General features: G+C 52.1%; 2 protein-coding genes across 3 annotated transcripts; both read right to left on the bottom strand.

Moving 5' to 3' along the window:
* Positions 1-2,751: 2,751 nt before the first annotated feature.
* Positions 2,752-5,797, bottom strand: TPI1 (triosephosphate isomerase 1). Its single transcript, XM_052794994.1, has 7 exons — positions 5,574-5,797; positions 4,590-4,713; positions 4,418-4,502; positions 4,154-4,286; positions 3,848-3,933; positions 3,597-3,684; positions 2,752-3,330 (listed from the first exon to the last, which is right to left on the bottom strand). Exons 1-7 carry the CDS (start codon positions 5,683-5,685, stop codon positions 3,212-3,214), a joined length of 747 nt encoding a protein of 248 aa, XP_052650954.1. The 5' UTR covers positions 5,686-5,797; the 3' UTR covers positions 2,752-3,211.
* A 114-nt stretch (positions 5,798-5,911) lies between these two features.
* Positions 5,912-21,201, bottom strand: USP5 (ubiquitin specific peptidase 5). Of its 2 annotated transcripts, none has more exons than XM_052794973.1 (20): positions 21,029-21,201; positions 19,427-19,552; positions 19,068-19,134; positions 16,019-16,152; positions 15,567-15,712; positions 15,079-15,263; positions 14,406-14,500; positions 13,699-13,892; positions 13,465-13,536; positions 12,064-12,145; positions 11,721-11,846; positions 11,128-11,281; positions 10,537-10,711; positions 9,085-9,173; positions 8,685-8,876; positions 7,989-8,132; positions 7,685-7,830; positions 7,445-7,598; positions 6,719-6,803; positions 5,912-6,546 (listed from the first exon to the last, which is right to left on the bottom strand). In XM_052794973.1, the coding sequence occupies exons 1-20, from the start codon at positions 21,134-21,136 to the stop codon at positions 6,453-6,455; spliced, it is 2,568 nt and encodes an 855-aa protein (XP_052650933.1). In that variant the 5' UTR covers positions 21,137-21,201; the 3' UTR covers positions 5,912-6,452. The 2 variants fall into 2 exon arrangements, with proteins under 2 accessions (XP_052650933.1, XP_052650934.1); XM_052794974.1 differs by having other exon boundaries at positions 8,754-8,876.
* Positions 21,202-21,272: the final 71 nt, after the last annotated feature.

Raw genomic sequence — 21,272 nt, 5'->3', positions numbered from 1 at the left:
GCTGTCCCAGCCCCAGAGCACCTTTAGGGCTGGGGGGGGTCACTGCGTTCAGGGGACACACGATGGGACGCAGGGGAAGAGCGTTTGGGCGTTGCGCGGGACTCTTTAGGGGAAGAACCAGGGGCAGGGTTTAGGTGATTTGGGGGGGATCAAGTGTGGGAGAACGGAGGGATACGGGAATAAAAAGGGCCGGTTGCGTGTCAACGGTTTGTGATGGTTTGGCCGTGCCCTGCGCCTGATCGGCGCAGCGCGTCCCGACTTCTCATTAAACTCCTTTCGCACTTTGCCCTGGGCGAGGGGCTCTCGTTACCCCGTGCAGGGGGTCTGGGGGGGTCTGGGTGCCCGCGGCTGGGACTGGTGCCCACGGGGCAGCCCCTGGCGTGGGCGCAGGCACGCGGGCGAGTGTGTGAGCGGCAGCGAGGGTGCAGCTGGGCCAGCCGGCGCAGGGGCCTGGGGGAGAGGAGATGGCTGCCGGGGGGGTCCCACCAGCTGCCGAAGAGGCTGGGGGACCTGGGGGTCCCTGGGGGTGAGACCACCACAGGGGAGCTGGCTACTGGGGACCAGGGGGACTGGTGAGACTGGGATCGAGGGGCAGCTGCTGGAGGGACCCACGCTGTACATGTGTGTGTAGATATTTATAAAAATAGACATATATATATATATATATGCATGCTCACTAGCCAGAGGAGGCGGTGGGATGAGGCCACTGGTGCTGTGTTCATGCGAGCGCTCTGTGTGGCTGGCCATGTTATCTGTGTGGCCGTCCGTGTATATATGTGGTGTATATGCATATTTGTGTGTGGGTGCCTACTGGGAATACAAGCTCAGCCTAGCTACGGGTTGGGGCTGAGGACATGGAGCCGCAGCAGCCTCTCTCAGGCTGTCGCATCTGGCACAATGCATTTTTCCCAACAGCAACCTGTTTAAGATCTAACCACTACAATTCGCAGTGAGGATCTGGCAGCAGTTCCACTCCACGGAGCTGTGGTGCTGCCAGAAAGCAGAGAAAAAGAAGAAAAACAAGATCTGGCATTCCTGCTGATGCAGAAATTGTTTTCCATGAGTTTATTCCTCATTAAACGAATGCTTTCATGCCTCTCTATTCTCCTCAAAGCAGCAAGATCAATGCTCAGTTCCCATCTGTTTTTTTTTTTTCTATGTAGGTCACTCTCCTGGGCTCTTGCCTAGCTCTGTGGGCAGGGCTGGGCAGGAGCTGGAACCAACAGTGGAGCTGCAGCCCGCAGCTGATCCCTGTGAGTGATCCTGTCTACCCACTGCCGGCAGCCTTAGGCACAGTCCATGTCCCTATCGAGTCACCACTGCTCTGGTCATGCCCACCCCAATGCCTTGAGGCACCACGCTACGGTCATGCCCCAGCAACCTCTCAGAAACACTTACTCTGGTTATACAAACCACAGAATCTTCAGGATTTTTTTTTTTTTTTTTTTGCCTCTGAAGCATCCTCCTCTCCACACACCCAGAGCCAGTAGCTGTCATCTCTGTGCCGCAGCCAGGCTCTTCCTTCTCAGGCCATCTCGCGTCCTTCCCTGTTTGACAGGCTTGCTTCCATCACAAGAGATTCCCCACCATCCTGCTCCTACGCCAGGCACCCACCACCTTGGGCTTCTTAACAGCAGTTCCCCCACCGTGACCCATGGCTGCTTTCACCGCTATTTTAGGGCGGGCTGGCCCGCCGCACTGGCAGCTTGCCCCAGGTCTGGCGGCAGCTCCTTCCCAAAAGGTTCCTGCTGAGGAATGGGCAGGGTGGGGGCCAGACTTCTGTTCCCAGCTGGGAAGGAGATACCGCCTGAAGGGCTGGGGACTCTCCTCTCCCTGTCCCTTCCTCCAGCAGCACTGTAACAGAGTAGGACACGCAGCATTAGCACGTTTCCTGAGATTTTCTCCTCCTTGGTCCCTCACCTCCTGCCTTTCACCCCTCAGGCAATGCCGGCAGGGCGATACACCAACAGCTGGAGCACCAGGGGAGGAATATGCCGCAACTGCAAAAACTACTGCAGACCAGAAACATGAAATGGGAGAGGATCTCTCAGCTCTGCATTAACAGACCGAGTGCCCCTTTGCATGTCTGCTCCATACCAGAGCATTGCCTATAGGCTCCCAAGGATATACTGCCTCACAGCCAAGCTCCTCCTTACGAGGCACTTCCTTTTTCACTACCCTAAAAATCTGCCAGCTGGTGCAGCGGCTGGGAAATAACATCCAGTCTTGCTTTCTCACCCATCAGCACATGGCTGGAAGCAGCCAGCAAGCACAGCCTCAGCACATGGCCTAAAAACCTTCCCTGCATAGAGGGAGCTGCTCTGCTCCGTATTTAATGAGCAGCAAAGTCAATTACCAGTCCTCACAGGCAAAGACTAGGGATGAGCACATTACCAAGCCTGCCTGCAAAGATCAGCTCACTAGTGGAATGGCCAGGTGCTCCAGCAGCTACTGGAAGAGATGCACACAAATCATGGTGGGGCCCAAAGAGGAGCTGTGACAGGAGAGGAGCAAGATGCTCAGGGCATGCTGCAGGTGAAACCTATGACAGCAAGATACAGGTTGAACCTGTGCAATGCCTACCAGGGCAACAGTGGGCCCTCAAAAAAACCAACCAACCAACCAACAAAACCAAACCAAACCACCCCACAAAACCCACGCTATCCTCTCTGCAACCAGCTACCTCCAGAAGTAGCAAATTCTGTACTCTGCTTTTCCCCAGCTGCTTCTGAATAAGATCCAGGACACACCTTTGCTTTTTTCTTTTTTTCATTTATTGTTCAGTATGGGAAACAGGTGAGGTAAGACATCTCACAAGGGTCTAAGCTGACAGGCTCCTTGCTGACGGAGCTGAGGGATGCAAGAGGGTGTAGTTCCTTTTTCCTTCCCCCAGCACCAGTGGCCCCCTCTCCCTGCAGCACTGCAGAGAAAGGGGGAGGCACTGGCCAGGTTGACTGTGGGCTCTTACAGGTCAAGAGGAGACCAAGGATTTTGCCAATTCAGAGAGGAGGCTGTCAAGGCTCTGCCAAGGCAGGCTCCCACTAACAGGACTCCAACATGGTGGTGGGGGTTAGCAGCACAGCTAGAACAATGACCGTGGAGGGGGAAAGCCTCAGAGGAGGCCTCTGTACTGAGACATGTGCAATGAAAGGTCCCTTCTTGCTTCCGTTTCTCGCTCTGAACCACAAGGGACTGCTCCTCACAGGCTGCTTCAGTGTTTGGCATTGATAATATCCACAAACTCTGGCTTGAGAGAAGCTCCACCAACAAGGAAGCCATCCACATCATGTTGAGAGGCCAGTTCCTTACAGTTGCTGCCAGTGACCGAACCTAAGGAGGGAGCAGTATTTTAAGGTCAGATGTGGCCAGCTCTAGAAAATGCAGCCAGGGCAAAGATAAGACCTGCAAGGTACTAGCCACCTCTTACTATGCAGACAGTAAGACTGTCTCCCATTTACCCAAACAAGCTAGTAGGTGGCTCTTCATGCTCTGACAGTCCCAAGTTTCCTCACCAGCAGAGCATGCTGTACAACTGCAGCAACAAACAGAGAAACTAAGCGCTTCCTGCACTGGAAAGGGGCTTCAGACTCGTTTACCTCCATAGATGATCCTCGTTGATTGAGCAACAGCATCAGACACGTGGCTTTTCAGCCACCCCCTCAGCTTCTCATGAACTTCCTGAGCCTGCAATGGAACAGAAAGAATCCCACTGAGGCCTGAGCATTCCAAAGAGAAGGGAGAATCTCTTTGAGAGAATCTTTAGCCTTTAGAGAGAATCTTCCAGAAGATCTCTTGAGTGGGAAGGGTCAGTTGGCCATTTAGTCAGCCACCTTTCACCTGCTCATACCTGTTGGGGAGTTGCAGTTTTACCAGTTCCAATAGCCCAAACTGGCTCATAGGCAAGAACCACTTTACTCCAGTCCTTCACGTTATCTGGGGAGGAGGGAGAAGGTATAGGTAAGCACAGTACCCCATGTTGGGAAGGGTAGAGCTGGAGAACTTTCCGGAACATGCAGGGCTTTTATTAACACGACCACGTTAATATTGTGCATGAACTTTTGCAGCAATGTATCTGCAAGCCTTACAAGGAAGGCCAGGACTGCCATTTCCCAAACGTCCAAAGCAGAAAAAAGCACCCGTTTTCTTCCCTTACCAGCAATGGCCTTGGTCTGTTCAAAAACCACCTTCTCCGTTATGCCAGCTTCTCTCTCATCCAGCTTCTCTCCAATGCAGGCAATGACTCCAAGGCCCTCAGCTAGAGCATGAGCCACCTTCTGCCCAATCAACTGGGAATGGAAAAGAAACAAGGCAACCAGTAAGTCAGACCTACTCCTGTAGTCATATTTTAACTGCTCATCCCTCCAGCCTTTGCAGGCACATCTGAGCTGGACCATCTCGCCATTCCAGGGTCACTCACCTCATCAGACTCTCCAAAAACATGCCTTCGCTCCGAGTGGCCCAGGATCACCCACGCGGCTCCAATATCTTTGATCATTGCTGGGCTGGGGAGAAAGGAGATGACTCGCAACCTCTGGAGGAAATTCACATCCCAGAAGCACCCCCGGCTTTCCTCTCCTCTGCGGGCTCACCTGATCTCTCCTGTGAAAGCACCCTTCGGTACCTTGTAACAGTTCTGCGCCGCAACTCCGATCTTCGCATCGAGCTTCTGCCGGGCAAAGTCAAGGTAGATGGAGGGGGCTCCACAAACCACCTCTGGAAGGCAGAGAAGGCGGGTTACCCTCGAGACAGGCGAAGGGCAGAAACCGTACCCGGCCACCGACCCCAAATCCCAGCCCGGAGAGCTCATCCCTCTCTCTCCCCTCCCCCGCTCCCGGGAAGGTGCCCTCCCTGACATTTGGGGGACCCTCGGCAGCAGGAATATCCCCGCTATCCGATGACTCGACGGGAGGGAGGGAGGAAGCCCTTTCCAGCGGGCAGACAGGTGACACCAGGTCCCTCGGCCGGTTCACACGGGTCCCTTGGAACGGGACCAGCTGAGAGACCGGCCGAGAATCCCGACCCGCTGCCCGGGGTGGGGGGGGACCGGGCAGCACCGGGTTACACCCGGGGCTGTAACCGGGCACGGCGGGGAGGCAGGGGCACGGTCTCACCGCCCGCCCTGGCAGCGCGGCTCGGCTGAAACGCGGAGCTCCGCACCCCCCCCCCCCCCCCCCCCCCGGTACCGGCCGTGAGGCGGGACCGGGAGCACACGGGGCGGAGGCGGTAGCGGGGGGGGGAAGCCGAGGGAGAGGCGCGGGGCCCAGGGAGACGCGTGGCCGGGGAGGGGGCTCGGCAGCGGCGACACCGGGGCTACCCGCTCCCACCGGGGCCTGCCACGGGGGCGGGGGGGGGGGGAGGCTCGGCCTCCTCCCGGGGGGCCGGCCGCACGTGTCCGCCGGGCCGGCGGCCCCCGGATCCGGTTTCGCGGGTATATTTAGCCCCGCGGCCGGGTTATATTTAGGCCCCCGCCGCCCTCTGACATTTGCCGCTCCCCCGCCCGGTGCCCGGTCCCCGGTGCCGCCAGGCCGTCAGGCGCCGCGCGGGACGTGCGCTACGTGCCGCCGCGCCCTCACCGGTGTCGGCGGAAAGCTTGGCGCCGTTCAGCGTGTGGATGAGCTCGCCCAGGCTCTTCTTATCGCCGTTCATCTTCCAGTTACCCCCCACGAAGAACTTCCTGGGCGCCATGGCGGGAGCGGGCCGGGAGCCGGTACCGGACGAAACGACGCGAAGGTCAGCGCCGGCGCCCGCTTTTATCGCCCGAAGCCCCGCCTCCTCCGCTGGCCCCGCCCCGGCAGACCCCGCCCCTTCCCCGCTGGCCCCGCCCCCCCGCCGTGTCCCGGCTGCCGCCGCGGGTCCTCGGTGTGCCGGGGGGGGGGGGGGGGGGGGGGAGCAGACAGACAGAAACCAGGGGGGTATTTTGACTTTTATTTTGTCCCTCGTGTATTTTGGCATGTAAAGGGCACACAAGGAGGGGGGGGAGGGGGGGGGGGACACCGCTCGTGGCCCACCTTGCTGCCAGCCCCACGCCCTCCCAGGCGGGGCAGGCAGGAGGAATCCCCCCCCCCCCCCCCATACACAAGCCACACATACACACAAGCCCCCTCCTCCCTTTCTGGACAGCAAGGAGGTGGCATCATCCCACCAAGCAGCAAAGCACTAGGGCTGTGTGTCACACGGGGGTGGGGACAGTGAGGACATTTCCTATAGAATCAGATATTCCCACCCCCCCCACCCCCAATCCCGGACCCCCTTCACTCATGTCCACGGGGGGCTCCAGCCCCCAGTCTATTAGTCAGGGAATTCTTGTCTCCCCGTGTGTCGCCATGAAGGGACGAGTGGGGAAAGAGGAGCAGGGGAGAGAAGGACCCTGCTCTCATCCTCACTGCCCCCACCCCTTTGCGCCCCACGCCTTCAGCCCACGCTCCCCCCACCACACACAGCAAGAGGATGTTCTAGCTGGGAATCCGCTGGTAGAAGTAGATGTAGCCCAGGTCCTTGGGGGGCTTCTCAGAAGCACAGACTTTCTGGTCGTTGTAGATCACCCACCTGCAATGGGCAGAAGGGGAGCTCAGGGACACCATTCTGCGGCTAAGACGCAACCTGACTCCCCTCACCCGCTCTCATCCCCGACCCCCCAAGACCTCTGAAGAAACAGGGGAGGACGGCGATTTAAAGCTGTACCTCCGAGTCCCCCTTACGCTGTGAAAATCCCTCTTACCTGCCATCTTTCTTGATGTGACAAACGTAGTGCCCACACATAGTTGAAGTGCCCATGTGGCTGATGAAGGCAAACAGCTGATATTCTTGAGAGGAGGAGGGAAGAGAGGAGTGATCAGAGAAAGGCAGGCATTCTACCCCAAAACACCCTGTGTGCAGGACCCTCTCTAGAAAAGCATCCCTGAAGGAAGCTCTGCGGGGTAGTACTTTAGAACTGGGTCTCCCGTCAAGCGTGATCGTGAGGATTTGGTCTGCAGGCCAAATGTGCAGGGAAACAGATGGTAACTGCCACTTAGCCTTCTCTCTTCCAACTGTTTATTTGGCCCATGGGTCCCAGGCGGGTAACGGCAGAGATTCCCCCTCCCTGTGGCACCCAGCAGCATTGGCACTGATTCTGCACAGAGACTGGGACCTGGTTTTTCAATGGGAGCCTGAAGAAAAGCCTCCTGGGATGACTGGGAAAAAGCAGCACAGCCCTTCCCGTTGTCTTTCACTTGATGGCTCTTCCTCTGCCTCTCTCTTACTGGCTTCCAGGTAATCCCCAGCCTGAAGGGTCTAGACCCTACTTTGCCATCCCTCTCCTTTTTCTCCCTGCTTCTACCTCAACAACCAGACCAGCTCTGTGGCAGCTGCTGCTGCCAAAACCTGCGGTACTACAAGGATTAGGAGGATGAAGTGGTGTTGAGTCTACATCCCAAAATCCCCATTCCTACTGCTTGGAACTCACTTCCAGGCCCATCGCGCACTTTAGGACCCACAGGGATAGATTCGGAGATGGACTCAGCTGCCGAGCGTCCCTCCGAGATATCCATAGCAGCTTCTGCATCAAGGTCATCAATGTGACTAAAGATCCAATCCACAGCACGCTCCAGACTGTTGTTCTGGAAGGAAGAAGAGAAGACTGTGAACTCGGGAACGCCTGTTCCCGAGAACATCCTTTCACTCTGACATCACCCATGCCTCTCACCGTGGCTCTAAGCGCTTTCATAGCCTGGTCCCGGGAGAAGCCCATGGAGACAATGGTGGCCACACTGTCTTCTGAAGGAGGGTCTGGGCAGGCAATAGTTGACCCTGGTCCACTGGATCCAGGGAGAACTAATGGGTTAGCAAAGTCTGCAGCAGAAAACGGAACACAGGTCAGAGCACTTAGATCTCTCCAAAAGGGATACAGCCTGAGGTTCCAACTACTTCAGTTTTCTGCTGCGGTAGCGGGATGGGAAGTACAATGGCCCAGATGCAATAAGCTTCACGATGGCCATGTGGTCTCGTACCTGGATCATCCATGTGTGACATGACCCAGTTCATGGCAGCCTCAACCCCGCTGTTCCCTGTGTAATACACGGCTTTGCGGCAGGCATCCATGGGAAAGCCCATCTCCACTAGCTGGATAATCACTGACTCATCCAACATGGGTGCTGTGGGAGGACAGAGATTAGAGCCACCCGCTCCCACCCAGCCCTGCCTGCTCCATTTTGTGCAGTGACACACAGCCCCCCCATGCCACCATTTCCTGGCTTCGTTTCACTCAAGTTCTGTCTCTCTGCTCTTCTCATCCTTTGCTACCTTTCTTCTTCAGAAGTGCAGTCTCGCACACAGGCACCCCAGGGAACAGAAGGATTCAACTCATGAACTCGGGAGCCCTGGCTCTTCCCTACCCTCCAAACCCCTACCTCCCACTGTGTTTTGTGAAAACAAAATACCTCTACCAGTTAAATCCTGTATAAACCCCAGCTCTGCCCCCTCTAAATGCTCTAGACATGCCACCTCCCCATCTTCCACAGAACAGGAATCAACAAACTCCCCTGCGTAACACCCTTGCACAACAGGCATGCAAGGGAGGCAGCCGGCATTTGCTGACAGAGGGACAGGGAAAGTCTGAGCAGGTGGAAACCGCTAGCATGGGAGACAAGACAAGGAGAGCAAGGAAATGAGTCAGGCATCAGGAAGAGAGGAGGAGAATCACTAACATGTCGGAGAGGAGAAGTGAGGGGAGCAGAAGGAGTCGTCGTCCTCGTTGCCATAGAACCCCAGGCTACCTTTGGGCTCGTCTGGTGTCACCAGTGGGGGTGCGATGTCTGGCATTTCTTCTTCTCCATCTTGCAGCCCTGTTCCCTGCAGTGCAGAGATATCCAGCTCCTCTGGCATTTCAATGGAGACATCTGCAAGATACAGTCTTGCTCAGCCTCCCCATAGGGGCAGAAACAAAGGACTCGCTTGGGATATCTAGAAGGGTAAGTCCCTGGGGATGCAATATGCTACAGTCTGCAGCTCCTTTTGGGGTGGTTACTTTCCTCTTTGCAGTAATGACCACGATACCCGTATATGACTCCCAATACCTATACGCTCTGTCCTTCTCATCCTTCTTACCAAGCTTTTTGGGCACCCAGTCCAGACCGAAAGTGAATTTCTTGATCTGGATCACCAGATAATCTGGGAAAGAGGCGAACCGTGTTGTTCTGAAAGAGATAAATAATACTTCTAAATACTTCGGCAGCAACGATTGAGGGCACCTAGTTGATTCAAGAAATCAGTGAGTAGGGTGGAGGCATGTCCAAAGGGGGGATACACACACCTGTGCAGCTCTCCTATGCTGAGCTTAAAGCTCCTCAAACACAGAACCATTTCTAAAGCAGATGCTCTGACAAGATGAGACAGAACGCAACATTTACAAAATCTTGGGGGATGAGGAAAAATAGTATGTTCTCTACTTACCAATCCTGTATTTTACAAGCCTCCTCAGATTTTAGTATTTAATTAAAAGTCTAACCCTTAAGGAACGTGGAGGAAATAACATCTTTCATTAGACCGACAGATACAGCTGCAGGAACTGACAAGCTTTCAAGCACAAGAGCACTTCTTTGGCTACGAAGCAGAAGCAGTGAATTTTAAGCTAACTGAATTTGATTGAACATTATTTAGTTAGACAGTTTGAAAGAGAGGGTGTCTGGAATCTATGAAACAGAGGGGAACGTTTGTGAAGGGAGAAACAGTAATAAGAGACAGATACTTATTATCGGGTGATAATTGTAACATCCCATAAAATTAATTTATATGTTCAATGCTAATTCTTACGAAGAGTTTGAACACAACTCACGACTTCAAAGCAAAACAAAATGTTACTTTTCAATGTGATGGCATTATTGACTGTTCATTTATAGTAGCTGTTGCTCAATAACAGAATATTCGTTAGAAAAACACTTCCAGTTCTTTGAGGACTCCTCTTTCATTGCAGAAGAACAGTCAGCAGCATCACAGCAGGAAGCTGCTTAAGTCTGTAATCTTCTCACTACACCTTTGCACTGTTGCATGTGCTGCAGGCAGTGAGACAAATTAAAGCTGTTTTTTAAACCTTGCTATTAGCATTTAAGTTAGTATTCTTCAAAATAACTCGCGCGTCTGTTACACTCAGTGTTCTGCTCAAACTTTAACAGCTAAAAACTTCCTTTAAAGAAATTTTAGAGACCATGCAAGACCAGTGTTGCCATACTGTCAGTACTGACTTTAAAGCTGTATTTTGAATTTAGAGTAAAAGCTGCTGGTTTTCTGGAATATCACTGTATTTTCATAGCCCCTCAGCAACTGAAATCTGACGATAAGGATTTCACTAGCACTGCTGTTCTGCCCACTGTAATCCCTTGGGGGCAATCACTTCAGCACTGGCAGACTGGTTCCCCCTCTGCTTCAGCGTTCCATGGGCCCAGGGTGTGGAGGACTACAAAGCTTTGGTAACACTTCTCCCCCAAGCAACTAAAAGAAGTCCCCAAAGACGCAGCTATTGCCGGTCCGTCATAGCCTAGCTGGTAACTCACACACACTTACTTGAGAGCCACAGACTTGGCCTGCAAGGCTGTGCTCCAGAAATCATCCACCTGCTCTGGAGCTCCATAGGCCTCTAGGCAGGAGCTGAAAGGCACCTTGGCTCGCACCAGCTCAGGCAGTGGCTGCTTCTCCTCCTCTGCCTGCCGCTTCTTCTCCTCATATTCCAGAAGTTCATCTAGAGAATAAAGCAGAGGAGTCAAGGACCACCTCTAGGTACCTCCAAAGCAACTGGCGTAAGCTACACCCAGAGGCAGAATAGGCCCATAGATAGATACACGCCATCACGAACGGAGCACAAAGTAGACAGCGTCTTCCAGAGCACTGTTCTGCTACTGCAGTCCTGTTTTGCTGTTGAATCACAGCCCAGCTTGTGGTGTTGGAGGGAAAGGTTCTAGAGGGACATCACCATGCCACACCACCTCTGAAGAAATCAGCCCGATCCCACAAAAGCAGGTGAAGGATCGATCTGGCTTCAGACGTGGCAAAGCCAGTCCTTGAGGAAGTCCCTTTCTCATTGCAGGAGGTCTGTAATAAAAGTACAGTATCCAAACCTAATGTTTGCTACTCTTCTGGCCTTGGCACATTACTGACCTTTGTTGAGGGCAGCATCCATGGGCACAGGCAGCTGCATAATATAGTCCACACGCTGGGTATATTTCACCTTTTCTGTGGCCAGGCACTTCAGCTTCTCCTCCACCAGAAAACGGAAGACCTCATTAGGGTTCTCCGAGCTGCGGCAGTTCCTCTGAAGAAGGAGAGAGATTAGAAGGATAGATGTAACATCAGAATGCCAGAAGTAAGTATCTGCAGCAGCAGCAGTTCTACACAGGACATGGCTAAAGAGTGTTCACTTCCGTACCCAGTCCACTGAACAGACAGCAAAGATTAAACTAGAGCTAACTTCTCTACCCCAGGAACCCACACCATTCTGCTCCTAAAGAAGACAATTTACATCTCCAGCTGTGCCATTCCCAAAAGAGATTTCTCCAAGGAATTAGCCCTGAAAACATGGCCAAGCATCTCTCCTTCTCTGCTCCTGCAGGTGCTAGGCAGCCCATTTCCCTGTGTTCTTTCCCTCTCTCTGCTGCGACTGCCAGCTTCTCACCACCGCTCCTCACCCCCTGCTTCAAGGAGAAAACAAAGCTGGGCTTTCCCATGATTTGACAGATAGACTCAACCATTACCTCCACCATGTTGATGAAGTGCAGAAAGAATTCCTGGGCATCCTGCTGTCGGTTAGTGGAAAATTCTGGGTGTCCCTTTCCAATGAGGGACTTAAACATGCGTGGAGCAATGCCATTTTGCATACCCTGCAAATAACAAGGTGGAAGAGGAAGGTGGTCATAATTTGCCAAGCATATGTCCTGGCATGTAGCACTCTACTCTTAGCCATGCTTTTCTTCAGGTGACAGGGCCCTGGAACGAGCGCCAGGACATGTCTTCAGAAAGGGTTCTCCCTCCTTTCCCATGTAACATACACACCTCGTGCAACACACACATCATGAGGATGCCGTATTGAAGTCTCACCTTCTGATCAGGCTGCTGTTCCCCATCTGCAGAAGCTGGCTTTGAATACTCCCCAGAAAGCAGTCCATGGCCCAGTTTGGCTCTGGAATGATGAAGAAGTCACTGTTAGCATCAAAATGGTTTCTTCAATCCTACACACTCCAGGACCCACATCAACCCATCCAGCTTTAACACTGCCGTGGACTGTCAATCTCGGAGAGATCAGCTTTCTCTGCTGCACCAGCGAAGATTATCTTATCTTGGTCTGCTCTCGGGTCCCACGAGACATCATTGATTTGAAAGTTACTAGGACTTCTGGGCACCAATCTCAACCATTGCTTTCACATTGAGCAGAACATAAAGGAACAGCCTCCTTTTCCCAGCACAAGGGCAGCTGGTGCTGAGCCTTACAGCAGCTGCGTAACAGCCAAACTAAGCTGCCGCCTGACATGGGTAAAGTAGCAGTGTGTCTAAATGACTGTGCAGGAGACAACAGGGCAGAGTGAAATTGTCTGAGCCAGAAATAGCATTGCTGTGAGCAGACTGATCACATTTTCCCAGGGGAAAGATTGTCTGCATGAAGCACTTAATGGACAACAGTAACGTTCAGCTATTTCCTCCTATGCTCAGACTCTCCTACTGTCCCACATCACTCCAGTCCTTCCCCATTGCTGTTGCCATTTTTCTGGAACCAAACCCTGCCAAGTCCTCCCTTTGCCAAGGCAAAAATCTATATGGCTGCCCCAACTTAGCCCCCTCCTCAGTGAACACCTCACTTACTCCAGGCTGTCCAAATTTAGAATCCTCCCTTACCGCAGAACTCCCTTCCACAAATTCCACCTTCCACTCCTTCACCCCAAACCTCCATATACTGCTTTGCTGTTTTAGAGAAGATGTAGCAGAGAATTCATGTATTTAAAATGCAACACCCTCCCAAATCTTGTGTTCCTCCTTCTGTATATTCTCCTGCTATTGCTCGCACAACACCTCTTGCAGGAAGCCTCTTTAAGCGTACATAAGTTATCCACTGTGAATAAAGTTGCCTAAATCTTTGTATTTCTTTGCTCTTAGCCATCTCCCTCCATTGCAGAGGGCAAGTACCTTTTTGCTGTTACGCAGATAGAGTATGCCTACCAGAAATCCCCCCGTGGTAACAGATGGTACTGCGTTCCCCACATAATACATTTAAGAGCCTCTCATGAACACTGAGGTGCACTCTGTCCTCTCCATCTAGGGCATTCAGCTGAACTTTCTTGGCTTAGATCCTTATTGATCACTGAGGATCAGTGTTTCTGGTGATGGACACGGAAACAGAGAGGCGAGGCTTGAGGGAGAAACCTGCAGCAAAGCACACTGTAGCAGCGCAGAGGGGACGCACCCAGGCAGCCTCAGCTTTCCTTCTCTCACCAAAACTCTACGTACACTTGTGTGCTGAAGTCCTGTGTGGGATCCGAAGGTGCACTTTGGAATATCTTCTCCAGCTTGTCCACATACCTGCAAAGCAAAATGGAGCAATCTAAGGGACATATGGATTCAGCTAGTAAAAACACAGTTCTGAGCCGCATTACTGTAACAGAAGCTCCCAGCTCTAGGAGACCTTTGTACTGATCCCAGGGGATCCCAGGCTAATGGAAAGGAGTGATTAAGCTCACTTACTTTCTCTGGAAGTCTGGGATACTGAACAGCACCTGCATCACAGAATTGAGGTAGCAACTGTTGCCCAGGTTACGGATACCAGTGTACCCAGGCCCGTAGAGAGGCTTGAGCTGCACGCCAGACTCCTGGATGAGCTCCCACTCCCCAATGCGCTGGTTCATGTCTATTTCCAGTTCTGTCATTGTCTTGTCTGTCTGTGGAGGGAAAGAACGGGAAAAACCCTCAAAGAAGACTCAAGGGAACACCAGTGGTGTGAAAAGGGCAATGCTGTAGAGAAACATAAGGGGTCAAATCCATTCTATTTTATTAAATGAGAAGAGAAGCCAAATACAAGACTTGTTTTCAAATACCTGAATACCTGGGACAGAAAGAGGAATGGTAAGAAACATGGAAGAAATCTGAACCATCCCCTTTAAAGGGGCATGGAAATCATATACACTAACACTGAATCCAGGGAGTGAAGCTCGGAGCCTGGGCACCTCCCTGCCTACAGTACTGACACAGAGCCCCATGGGAAACCTGAGGGAAAGAGAAGGCAAAAAAGGCAATGGAAGAAGAAAGGCAGACGAGGCAATTCTCTGCCTGATAAAAAACTGGGTTTCTTGACCAGCAATGGTTCTGCATAGCCATGGAAAGCTGGGATCCAGCTAAGAAACGTCAGAATTCCTTCTCTCTTCCTCTGGGCCTATGGAAGAACCTCCTCTCACCTTCTGCATCTTGAGCATGTCGATCCCAAAGTGAGCAAGGTGTTCTGCCAGGTTGGGATCCAACACCATATCGTCCTCGTCATAGGAGTACACGTCTATGCAGGAACAGAGGGAAAAAGGAGAGACTTATCATGGCCTGTGATCTAACATTCACTGCTGGATGAAGAGAACAGAGTGCTCAGAACTGGGAGTTTTGACAAACTGAGCAGCTGGGGTTTCTCTCCCTTCTCAGGAGAGTAACACAACAGACAGAATATTGCGGTTCCTCCAAAACACGTGACAAGACAAACAGCTTTGTCGCTGATCAAGGTATATATATGTCTGGAGTGAGGGAAGTGGGTTACTGTGCCATATACTCTGCTCAGGCTTTGGACACAAAATTATTTGATAAATGTCCCACCACAGAAAACAACAGCAACCTGGATAACTATTCTAAAACCCTTCAAATTACAAGAGAGGGGAGGAGGAAGGCAAGGTTTTGTCAGCTGGTTCTTTGCCTGCCACAAGAAGCAGGTCAGAGTGGGAAGGTTCACAGTAGGATGACGCCGAATGTTCCAGGTCATAAGATGGGCAACAACAGCCTGGAAATCCTCCCTGACTTCCCCTGTCAGAGACCACAGTCAGCCTGAGTGGTGCCTGGCATCTATAACCTTCAGAGGTTCCCCCTTCTCACCAGCCCCATCAGGAGTAATTGTTCCCAGTTTCACAGCCAGTGGGTAGCCAGTTTCCCGGTAATGCTCGACTGCATGATTGTTGCCACCACTGCCATCAAAATAGCGCCGACCACAGAGGATGGCTCCATCGGTCATATTCAGCCACAGGTTCTCCCTCATGTCACACTTGCTGCACTTCCAGCCACTATTGACAAGGAACAGAGAAAAAGAGATTAGGGTGAAAACCCTTGGGTTCTACCTCTCAAGCCCTCTCCATTACTACCCACTGACTGTAGTATAAGCAATCTCATTCCTCTCTTACTTCAGAACATTGAACATCCTGAAATACCTTTAGTTTGCCATTTCCCCTGAATTTACTATGACAAGGCACACTCAGAGACTCACAAAAAATGTCTCTGCTGCTGCTGCAGTCCAGGACAGGAGAAGAAGGTGATAGGGTTGGGTCTGGGATACAGAGCGATTCAGCTAGTTTCAGTACTATGCTCACCACGGTGGGATGCGGACATCATTCTGAAGTTGATGCAGGGAAAAGGCATGTTTGGAAACACGTCGAACCTCCCCATCCCAAGCCTGCACTTCCTGCTTCCGTGACGCTGAATCTGCTGTCAGGATGGCCTCGACTGCACTGGCAATCTGGAATTAGGGCAGCAGGAAAAAAAAAATGAAGGGCACAAGGAAAGAAGCTTCCAGTGCCACAGCACTCCACATTTAGGCTCAGATCAGCAAGTCAGTCGTGCTAGGGCAGCGTTCAGGAGCCTCAGTCACAAGCCAGGACTCCGTAATATAAAGCACGGTATAAGTGCAGAACAACCCTGCTTACTGCAAGCTGAGACTTCACAGCAGCTCTGCAGGATCCCTTTTACAGGACAGCAGTTCGTTCTCTGTAATGGTGCATTTCCTCCCTGCCAATAGAAAACACAGCTCTCCATGCAAACATACCCTGTCTTTGACCATGTCTGGTAGTCCCTCCAGCCCATCACGAGGAATATCCAAATGCTCTGGGAAAATTACTATTTTTACATCTTCGTCATATTCAAACTTTTCCTCTGTGATGTCAAATCCACCTTCTACACCTACAGGAAGAAAAAATATTGTGGAAACAGGTAAAACCAAATAGCTTGCAAAGCTTCTTTGCCCATAGCTTACATGAAATAAGGCGGCACGACTAAGGCAAAGCCCTAGATCAATGATACACAATCTTTCTTCCATTTCTGGATCCCAAAGTTTCTGCTGGCGGTGTGGACTTCACAGGAGCAAATAAAAGCCTAACGACAATAGGTTTGTTTTTCCCAGCTCTTTTTACAGATGCTTAGAAGGAATCTCCCGACCCTGACTACAACCAGAAAAAAGACGACGTGCTCTAGAGAGACATTGGCCAGGACAGAGCCATGATAAAGCACTGCTGGTTCATCCTTCACAGTACATCCAAGACAATGAATGGAGATGTGCATGAAGAGATCATATTCTAACCCGGTGCAAAGGTCTACTCTACCAGCATCTTTAAGGATCCTGGCTCTGCTTCTTGCCTCTTCCAGGAAGGACAGTTCAGAGTTCTGAACTTAAGCAAGGAAAACCAGGAGTTCTTCTGGAACCGGAACATCCAGAAGTACAGAAAAAGTCTTAGGAAAGATCTAGTGCTAGTAGTTTCTCATGCCCACCTAGCCATGCTTTCCAGAGGTTGTAACAGAAATGGGAGTTCCATACACAGCAGGTTATTTGCCAGTTGTCAAGAGTCATGATGGATGCTCACCAAAAAGTAACATTTGCAGTGAAGGGAACAGTTTCTGATTTACGTAGGTACTCAGGAAAAAACCTTGGCCTGCCTTGTTTTCCAAGCATTGCCACCTTACATCCCAGAAGGAAATGGGCAGAAGACGCGTGGCTTACTAGCGGCCTTAACACCCTATGTTTTTTTTAAACTGAATTTCCTTTATTTCTTTAAAAATGGCATGCTGTGACTGCAATAGATCTCTGCAATAGATCTCCGAAGATCTGTCGCTGCAACAAATCTCTGAAGGGAATCCGAGTTGAGCCTCAGCCTCAAGAACCCTGTGTGTGACACGTTTCTGATAACCATTACTGCATTTAGTTAAAATGTTGAAAAAAATACCCAGTTCCCACAATATCTCCTGCAACTCTCCCCTCAAATACCTACATTTTTTAGACTATGCACAAACTGCCACGTATGAATGCAGGTGCTGCAAGCCTGAGTGATTTTAGAAATACCTGAAAACAGTCACCAGCATTGTGCAACAACATACCCAGATAATCCTCCTCTGTGCCTCTTTAGCACATCCCAGAGAGGATCTCCTGCCATCACTTCATAGAGTAAAGCAATCCCTCAGGGTATTATACAATTCCTGAACTCTAAACAAACTAAAAAAGACCAGTGAGGTCCCCTCGGGTGGTTATGTGAACCTTCTGAGGCTCCAGATGAGGAAAAGGGTCTTCAGCCAGCAGACTGCCTCCTAGCCCTTTTTCCCCCGTGTATAGCCAACAGCTTGCCACGAGGTACACTGCCTCCCTTTCCACGGTTATATCCAGGCACCACAAACTCTGAGAGTCATCCAACCAACATGCAGCCAGGGAGGCAAGCACTATAGTTTGGTTTTTTTTTTTTTTTTTCCCCATGGAGAGGGAAGCTGAGGTACAGAGAGATCAAAGGCTACATTTTGCAGCCAATGACATTTTGCTCCTACATCTTTCTAATACTTAAAAAAATCTCCCATGTCAGGATTAGCTAAACCACCACCGTTTAGCTAAAAAAGAGGAAAAAACCCCCTCTCCTACATTTGAGATCACTGCCTCACAGGGCTAATACTTTCTTTTATTCTCTCCTGCTCCATTCACACCACTAAGCTGTTATCACAGGCAGCTATTTGCTGACCCAGTGACAACGCTTGTCTCAAGACCTTTGTAGAATTGAGGATGCAGAAATAACTCATAATGCAGACCGGGCCTCATCTCTCCAAAAGCAGCATAATCATATACATAAAAGCGCTGGCTATCTGAAGAAACGTAGATTCTAGTCTCAATTTTGCTAGAAGTGACCATTGGGACTCCATTCACCCCACCATAAAAACCGGGAGCAGCTGAAAGTCTTAATGTTGGTGTTTGCGCTATGGTAGCAGTGGAGTCACTGGGCATCTGCTACACAATGGCACAGCCAAGGAAAAAGTGAGCAAAAACCAAGACGTGTACAGCCAGGTTCTGGATTTCCCTCTAGTGGTCAGCTTCCAGCAAGCTAAGAACCTGTTACTGCTAAAAAATGTTCCTATGCTCTGCTTTACAGATCTCCATAATGGTTCAGAAATTACTAGCCGAGAGAGACTCCTCCAAATAAGCAGCATCTTTGCTGATTGCCATGAGAGCCTTTTCAGTCAGTGCAAGAGAGTAATGGAACACCAGCTCTGTTCTTCCAAAAAAGGGCTTGTTTTTTATATTTTAATGCTCATGTGTATTTCCTCCAGTATCAGCCTTGTATTTCAAAGAACTATCGAGCCCAAAACGTTAATACAGCATTTACCGGTAATTTCTTTCCCATCTACATAAATAACACTAGTTTGATACCTGACAAGTTTAAAAAACAGGTTTTCTATCAGAAATTTCAAACTTTTCTCAGACTTAGACATTTTCTCAAACTTACTTCAGCCCCACACTGGAGGCATCCATATAAAGCAACAGCCCCACACTGGTTATACCCACACCAAGCTGAGTCAGGCATACGGAGTTAAGAGAGGATGCAAAACATTTACCTACAGAAAACACAACTTTGAACACAGAACAAAACTACCACCTCAGCAACTGTTTTGCAAAAACTGCCCACCTAAGACAGACTAGAAAACATAAAGTTTGAATTCGGTTGTAGAATACTCGCTTCAACTACCCCAGAAGAGGACAGGCAAAAAAGACGTGCCACAGAGCCAGGCAGCTCCAGACGACGGGTTCGAAACAACAAGGACGATACGGTACGCAAGTGCTTTCTTACCAATAGCCAAGCGAGTTGGTTTCTTCCTTGGGGGGTCCCCAGCACTGGAGTTGGTGTCTTCTTCCTTCTGTTTCGTTGAGAAGAAATGGGGAAATAGAGTTAGGGGGGCAGGCAAGCTGTGGCAAGCCTTAAGGATTGAAATTAAGCTACTCTGAAAACGGAAAGAGGCCAGGCAGAAATAGCGTGGGCAATTTGTACAACAATTCACCATAAGCGGAGCTGAAGAACTGGTGTACCTCAATTCACCAAGAAAAACATCAGTTATATTTGAGGAGAGAGAACTCCGTATCTGACTGAATACAGAGACGTAGCCCAGCTCTCAATTTCAGAACAAGTTTGATGGTATTTTTATTTTTTACCGGTTTACGTGTTCTTTTGAGGTGCAGGTAGACCCGCTGGCCTGTTTTCTGATAGTGCTTTTCCACATACTGCTTCCCAAAGCCCAGGAACGTGTTCATGCAGATATACAAGCCGCCATCCGACTCCTGGGAGGAAGGAGAGATAAAAACTCAAGGGAGGTGGTAAAGAATGCCATTCCAACTGCTAGGATAGGCACAGACTTCCTTCTAGGAACACTACTCATTATTCACTAAATCATGGCTACAGCTTATTCCTACGTACCAGCCACTGAGTAGCTAGTCGGAAATAAGATGGCAAGCCCCAGCCTGGCTGTCCTAGAAGAACAGGTACTTCTGTCAAGATGATGTATTTAATAAGCTATTTGCCTGTTCCTTTATGTCAGGATGCTACCGATTCAGGAAAGCCTGAGCGAGATTCCTCAGAAGCTCATCTCGCAAAAGGCCCTTAGCACGCACAGTTCACGAGTGCGGAGCACGGTACAACCATCACCAACCAAACTGTGGCACCCTGTCTGAAAGCGTAATTCCCGGTGCCACAGGGAATGCTGCCAAACTACAGTGCGAGGAAGGTTAACAGACCACTGTTTATTTTTGCTGCTGCGTTCGAAAGCTTGCGGATACAGAGTGAGCCCTCCTCATCCCAGAAGCACCTGGAAAACGCCACGCTCATTCAGCAGAGATACCCTTTTTAAATCAAAGGGGCTCGGGACCCAAACGCAGAGGCTGGAGAAGGAGGAAACCACCAAGAAGCTCTCAGCCTGCTTCCCAACACGAAGCAGCCGGGACAGAGTCAGAGCGGGGAGCGCGTGGACAGGCATCCCGGCGGGGCTCTGGGAGGGAAAGAGGGCCAGGCTGCCGTGTGCTGCTTCCTCGAAGGACCCGTATCTTCCAGCCGCAGCCCATTCCTTCTGGTGGGCCGGGGCACAGCCCCGACGGGTGAAGCCAAGGAGCCGAAGGGGGGGACCCTCGCCCTCCGGGGCCTCCCCAGGTCCGCCTAGGCCAGGCGGGGGTAGGGAGGGAGGAGCAGGGATGCCGGCGGGGTGGAGACGGCTGGAGAAGGGACCACTGCCATCTTAATGACACAGCACCGACTCTCCCCCCCCCCCCGCCTGCCGGGCCACGCCACCCGGTGAGGCCGGAGGCTCAGACCCGGGCAGGGCGGGACCCCCGACCCGCTCCCCGCCGCCGCCAAGCGCCGGGCCCGGGGCGTCCCCCCCCCCCCCCTCCCCGTCCCGGCAAGCCCCCCTACAGCAGAGCCGGTGGGGCGTCGGGGGGGCACCGGCTCTCCGGGCGGGCCGGGCCGGCAACCGAACGGGGCGAGCGACCTGCCCACGCCCGCTCCGGCCCCAGAACTACAGCCCCCATCGCCCCGCGGCCGGCAGGAGCGCGTCGCGGGGCACGCCGGTCTCTGTAGTCCCGGAGGACCCGGCGTTCCGCCCGGGCGCCGGCCGCTCCCCGTTACCGGGGAACCACAAATCCCATCGCGCCCCGCGAAAGCGGCGGCCGCCCGGCCCCCCGCCCCGCCGGGAGGGTGGGCTGGGAGCGGGCCGGAGCCGGGGGCAGCCCGGTGAAGCGGACGGGCCGGCGGCGGGGAGCGCTTACCGGCGTGTCAAAGGAAAAGGCGCACTCGTCCTTGTGGACCCGGTCGCCGGCCTTGGGCACCCGGATGGACGGCAACACCGAGAGCAGCGCCTCGCTCAGCTCCGCCATGACAGCGGCTCACTGCTGCGCCGCCCACGGCCCCACCCTGACCAATCAGAGCCCAGCGTGGTCAGGCGGGCTCTGGCCAATCCCGCGCCTCACGGGCGAGGCTGAGGGACGGGACGGGCGGCACCGCCCGGCCGGT

Source organism: Harpia harpyja, chromosome 8 (assembly GCF_026419915.1).
Source record: "Harpia harpyja isolate bHarHar1 chromosome 8, bHarHar1 primary haplotype, whole genome shotgun sequence".
In the NCBI taxonomy this organism is placed as follows: Eukaryota; Metazoa; Chordata; class Aves; order Accipitriformes; family Accipitridae; genus Harpia; species Harpia harpyja.
The sequence above is the reverse complement of the archived record's forward strand: the minus strand, read 5'-3'. Positions and strand labels throughout refer to the sequence as shown.

Bases quoted from the DNA above. Each gene is read 5' to 3' on its own strand.
- USP5 (XM_052794973.1), bottom strand. From the start codon at position 21,136: ATGGCGGAGCTGAGCGAGGCGCTGCTCTCGGTGTTGCCGTCCATCCGG. The intron at 19,135-19,426 runs GTAAAAAATAAA...TCAACGAAACAG, and splicing joins TCAAAAGAACACGTAAACCG to AAGGAAGAAGACACCAACTC. The intron at 11,282-11,720 runs GTAATGGTTGAG...CTCCTTCTTCAG, and splicing joins ACTTCATCAACATGGTGGAG to AGGAACTGCCGCAGCTCGGA.
- TPI1 (XM_052794994.1), bottom strand. From the start codon at position 5,685: ATGGCGCCCAGGAAGTTCTTCGTGGGGGGTAACTGGAAGATGAACGGC. The intron at 4,503-4,589 runs GTGAGCCCGCAG...CTTTCTCCCCAG, and splicing joins GCTTTCACAGGAGAGATCAG to CCCAGCAATGATCAAAGATA. The intron at 3,331-3,596 runs GTAAACGAGTCT...CTCCCTCCTTAG, and splicing joins AACGAGGATCATCTATGGAG to GTTCGGTCACTGGCAGCAAC.